Here is a 6,000-nt window from a genome sequence, read left to right as displayed (position 1 = left end):
GCAGCTTCCCACCACCCCCCCCCCCCCCCGCCCCACTCCGACACCGCTGCGAGCAGGAAGGCGCCTCCCCCGGCCCGACCAGCTCCTTCATCCGACACCGCCCGCTGGCCTGACGCCGCCATGCTCGTCGGACGCCGCAGGCCCTGGTCCAGAGGAGACACGCGTTGGCCATGCCGGCGAATATGGGTCGGCGCGTTGGGCGCACTGCCGACCCAAATCTTAAACAGAGCGGACACCGAGCAGGCGGACTCAAACGGACAAAATCACCGTCTGTTTGGATCGACGCGTTGGAGTTACTCTTATTATTTATTTATTTTTGTTCTAAACTTCCTTCTCCGCTCGCCACACCTTCACAGTAGTAAAATTGTTAATTTATTCTGTTGGATTGGCTTCAGGATTAAGGTAATCCAAACAGCGAGCAAACCCCACCCCACACACAACCACACGCACGCACACAGCAACTTCTGAGAGGATCCAGGGCTATAAATAAGCCCCGTCCACATTCCAATTCGCCTCGTCAGCACGCGAAACACGCCACCGGCCGAAATCCCAATTCACCACGAACGACGGAACGAGTCGCTCTCCGGGGAGCAGCGGGCAGCAGATGGTGGCGACGGGGGACGCGGAAGAGGCGGCGGCGGGGTGCCGCGCGCGTGCGGCGCTGCTGGGCGCGTACGAGCTCGGGCGGACGCTGGGGGAAGGCAGCTTCGGCAAGGTGAAGCACGCGCGGCACCGCGGCACCGGGGACCACTTCGCCGTGAAGATCCTGGACCGCGGCAGGGTGCTCTCCCTCCGCGGCGCCGACGACCAGGTCCGCAGGGAGATCGCCACGCTCACCATGCTCGCGCACCCCAACGTCGTCCGCCTCCACGAGGTAAATATTATTACTACTAGTAATCGCGATCTCGGCTCCTATTCTTCCCTCGCTGCTGCGCTGCTGCCTCTGCTAGATGCGTGTATAGAATCCATAGATAGAGTACCTTCGGTGGAAAAAATGAGGAAAAGACGGTTTTAAATTTAAATACCTTGTCGAGCCTGAGAGCAAGGATGCTTGAACTACGGGCACGCCACGGTTGGAATGACGCTACAATTATCAACCAGAGATTCCTTAAGGAAAGGGATAGCTCGTGGTGGAGATGGCAAGCATCATCATCATCATCATAATGTTTATCTACATATGTTTTCCTGCATTCATAGCAACACAAACCTATAATTTGGGGATTCTACTTTGTATATTAAGAGTCTACATACATAGAGAGTTCATTCCGCGTTACACATGGTGACATGGACCATGTCGGACTGGGCTACAAAACATTGACCATCTTGATGAGCTGGAAGAATCGTGCTGCAATTATTTAAAAATTTGACGCCGGAGGGGGGAAGAGAAGAGCCCGTTGGTCTTTTATGGGGTAGTATAAGGAGAATGTTCTATCAACTCGACGGTTGCGGGAGGCTTGTACTCGGGACGGTGAGAACGTACCTGTACATCCGGGCACGCCACAGCGGCAACTATCAACCAGAAATTCCTTGAAAAAGAACGCGGGGATTTCAAGCACCATCATAATATTTGTCTATATATGTTTTCGTACATTCACAGCACTTATCAATAATTTTAGCCTGTAGGGATTGCATTGGATATTAGTATTTTGTCTATACGTAGCGCGTTGCACGTAGACCACTAGACCTGTAGCAGCACGTGGAGTTGGAGGCTGATTCAGCTCCAGGCCATGCACTTCTCCATTTCAAGATTAATGCCTGATTTGGAGCGCATGTGTCGACGCCAAGTATATCCAATAATGCCAACCAGCTGCTGCCCCGTCCTTATCTTTATGACTTTGCCATAATCTTCTTTATTTTCTGAGAGACAGAATTTCTTCGGGTCTTTTGTGGTGCACATGAGCATATGAATTCGTCGACATGGCCCGTTTAAATAACATCAGTGTCATATTATTAATCTTGTAATTGTTCTAACTCTTGATTCAGGTTGCTGCTAGCAAAACAAAGATCTACATGGTGCTTGAGTTTGTCAATGGAGGAGAGCTGTTTGACAGGATTGTAAGCCCGCATAACTTTTATTTTCAACTATCTGAAAGCTTGCTTTGCATTATAAAATTCCCTGCCAGGTACATTGGTCAGTTCTAACACTTCGAGTTGATTTTTTTTTGTGCAAATAAAAGGCAATGAGGGGAAAACTATCCGAACGAGAAGGAAGAAGACTTTTTCAGCAGCTAATTGATGGCGTGAGCTATTGCCATGGAAAGGGTGTCTACCACAGAGACCTTAAGGTACTGATCACTGAAGTTTTATTTTCTTTTCTTTTGAAGAATTTGGGGCAAACTATTGTCTAACATTATTATTTCTCATGAATCATGGCATTATGGTTGATTGCTCTGTGTTCTCCTGACTTATCCCACTGCTACATGTTACAGCCTGAAAACGTTCTGATTGACCGAAAAGGCAACATCAAGATCTCTGATTTTGGTCTATGTGCTTTACCTCAACATCTCGGGGTATGGCAGAAAATTTTCCTTGATTTTTCTGTTGCGAGGATATTTTCATTTCATTGAATTTAAGGTCTGCAACTTTTCAGAAGGATGGATTGCTGCATACAACCTGTGGTAGCCCCAACTATATTGCACCTGAGGTAAGAGACTAGCCACCTTGGGACCAGTTATCTGTTTTACGGTATATTTGCTAATTCTTGTGCCAAATATATCCAGGTTCTGCAGAACAGAGGTTATGACGGATCACTGTCGGATATCTGGTCTTGTGGAGTAATTCTTTACATAATGCTCATAGGCCAGCTTCCGTTTGATGACCGAAATATGGTTGTTCTTTATCAGAAGGTACACATTCATTTAAAACAACTAAAAACCTAAGTGATATCTGGTGCTTTGTTCTGATAGTTCTGTGATTCCATTCCAATAATACTACTGTTATCTGGTTGCGTGTAGATTTTCAAGGCTGACACTAAGATCCCGGAGTGGCTTTCGCCTGGTGCACAAAACCTTCTTAAGAGGATTCTTGAACCAAATCCGATGAAGAGGATCAACATGGCAGAGATCAAACTACACGAATGGTTTCAGAAAGACTATATTCCTGTTGGTCCATATGATGACGATGATGATGATGTACGGCATGGTGCAATTCTGCCTGTCAAACAGGTATGGCAAGATGACACAAACTGTATAATGCTGAAGACCAATTTATGTCCTAATATAGGCAAATACACTACGTATTTGTAGCCGCTGATCGGTGATTTTTTGTTTCATTTTTCCATCCTGAAGCAAATTAGTGAAGCACCTGGGGACAAGAGTACACGTCAGATGAACGCTTTTCAGCTGATCGGAATGGCATCTTCCCTCGATCTTTCAGGGTTTTTTGAGGAAGAGGTACAAAAATATTTTCAGTAATTTCTTTCCTGCACCTCCCTTGCTGTGATCAGAATGATTTAATCTGCAAAACTGGGAAGAAAACTCATATGCATAGTTTCTCAAGATGATCACTGAATGCTGCCATGGGGCCTTATAGAACAACTCATCTCATCCAGCTGGACTTATTGCAGGGAGTGTCCCAGAGAAAGATCATGTTCACATCAGCACTTCCACCGAAGGATTTGTTCGACAAGATTGAAGAGTCTGCAACACAGTCGGGGTTCCATGTTCAAAGAGCGCATAGCAAGGTGAGCACAAGTTTCTCATCATCACATTGTAGAGATTTTTCGTCATCACATGATTGAGTACAACTTTTGAAGGAACTGAAAATGTTGTGCTGTGTTATATTTCAGCTCAAAATAACGGGCAATTGTCATGGAGCGAACAACCCTTCGCCATTCTTAGTCTGTGCCGAGGTATAATTCGGCGAGCTGCACTTTTCTTCAGTGAAATGCGTGGGAACGGTAACCGATGGAGATCAGCTGCTAACATCTGGGGTGCTGCTTTTCTATCCCAGGTGTTTGAGCTTGGTCCCTCTCTGCATGTTGTTGAGCTTAGGAAGTCCCAGGGTGACGCTGCAGTGTACAGAGAGGTAGACAAGGGCTAACAACAACTGGATTTGCCACTGCCATGACTTCACTGTACATATCTTCAGTGCTGGTGGTTACTGAGTGAATGACTAATGATGTTGCTTTCTTGGAATGTATTTTGCAGCTCTGCGATAGGATCTCGAGTGACCTGGGGATTGACAAGATATTCAGGATGGAGCAGCTCTTTGACGACAATCTCCCCAGCTTCGACAGCAGAGGCGCGACGCCACTAGTTGCCTTGTGACGAGCGTTGCGTTGTACCCCCACACTGACAAGATGTTGTAGGACCCTAGGATCATAGCTCTTCAGGGTTTGGAAATGACGGCGAGGGAGTAAGGATTGGATCATACTGTACAGAAGTACAGAAAACTGACTGGTGAGAACTGACTGTCAGCCATGTAAATGAAAAAAAAAACAGAAGAAAAGAAAGGAACATTAACATATAAGAGATGAATTATTGAGCTGGTTTTGTTACTTCTTATCTGTGTCATTCATGTCCACTTGTTCTAACCAATACATCAAGAGTATGAGAAGGATCCCTGTTCTAAAATAAATATACGACCGTGAAGTACTAGCGATTTAAAAAAAAACTGTGGAAGCAAAAATTCAAAATGAACAATTACTATCCCTTAAAAGAGTTCACAAATATAAGATGTTTCAGATATTTCAATATTGACTACATACGGATTAAAATGAGTGAGCAAACTTACTTAAATGTGCCTATATGCACCCGATTCACAAAAAAAATGGAACATCTTGAACGGAGAAAGTATTACTCTATCATACTGCTCAAGACAATGTTTTAGAAAAATAGGGTGGCGATTCCTGGTTCCATGAGCCTGAATGAAACCACGAGTAGCTCATACTACATAGTTCAGGTGTCCAAAAGTAGTAGACCACGAACTAATAGAAACTAAAACTAAACTACTAAGGTACAGGACACGCAGGTGCAGAAGAAGCTAAAAAGAGGTAGAAAGTTTTTTTTTTTTCGGGGAAAAAGAGGTAGAAAGTTGCTAGCCAAAGAGAACGTCGCAGATTATCTGAGCACGTCGACCTTTCAGGGGCGGCGTCGCTTCTTGCTGAGGAGATCAGCTGAGCTCCAGGACATATGTGGGCCAGGCAATTGATCCCGGTTTGGCTTTCATGTCAGGAAATCCAAAGAGAGGTTGCCTCGGGTCAGAGATTTTGACCTTGTCGCCGAGTATTGTGGAGATGAGTTGCCGAGCGGGTGGCGGAGTCAGGCAAACCTTTTACCCACCTAGGATCTGTATAGGTGCTCTCATATGATTTGTCAGTAATTGTGAGAAAGATTTCAGTCTCCCTCTCACCAATTTCGGTGACAACATCATCCAGTTCTTGATTGTTCTGAGAATACTCCCTATCACCTGGTTCACAGAGATCCATATGGTGTTGTTAAAAATCACGGAGTTTCTAATTTTTCACATAGTTGATGCGCAGGCAGTATTTAGAGCAGAAATTTTCTTATTTGGGACCCAAAACTTAGCAATGGAAAGGTAATCAACACCTAGAGAGATACCAAAATGTTCACCGACTACTTTCCAAATAAAACTAGAGACTACACATTGGTCCATATATCTGGACTAAATTCATGAGCGACAATTCAAAACGGTGCCGAGGCTCATCTGCTACTAGTGAACAGTAAAATCGGAAGAAAGCAAAATAATTCAATAAATATTGAAATTTTTACACATGAAATTTTAGGCAATATTCTAGGTGCGTGCAAAATTTCAAGGTGTTTGGACATTTGAGGAGCTCGTGCCAAAAATAACAAGATCGAGTCTACATAGTGCACTTTTTGAAAGTTTCTTTGACAAGCCAAATTTGTTATTTTTACCATGAGCTCCTCAAATATCCAAACATCTTGAAATTTGGCCCGCACTTAGTTGATTCCCTCAACTACCGTGTCTAAAAATTTCAATTTTTTTGAATCTTTTTGTTATTTTTTATTTCACTAT

At 44.5% G+C, this 6,000-nt stretch overlaps 1 protein-coding gene across 1 annotated transcript; it reads left to right on the top strand.

The window, feature by feature from the left end:
• Positions 1-509: 509 nt before the first annotated feature.
• On the top strand, positions 510-4,498 carry LOC109772576 (CBL-interacting protein kinase 17). Its single transcript, XM_020331257.4, has 12 exons — positions 510-874; positions 1,984-2,055; positions 2,178-2,285; positions 2,430-2,510; positions 2,591-2,644; positions 2,721-2,846; positions 2,955-3,164; positions 3,288-3,392; positions 3,566-3,682; positions 3,788-3,850; positions 3,952-4,026; positions 4,149-4,498. Exons 1-12 carry the CDS (start codon positions 605-607, stop codon positions 4,266-4,268), a joined length of 1,401 nt encoding a protein of 466 aa, XP_020186846.1. The 5' UTR covers positions 510-604; the 3' UTR covers positions 4,269-4,498.
• Positions 4,499-6,000: the final 1,502 nt, after the last annotated feature.

Source organism: Aegilops tauschii, chromosome 1 (assembly GCF_002575655.3).
Source record: "Aegilops tauschii subsp. strangulata cultivar AL8/78 chromosome 1, Aet v6.0, whole genome shotgun sequence".
Classification (NCBI taxonomy): domain Eukaryota; kingdom Viridiplantae; phylum Streptophyta; class Magnoliopsida; order Poales; family Poaceae; genus Aegilops; species Aegilops tauschii.
This window is presented reverse-complemented; position numbering and strand designations above follow the sequence as displayed.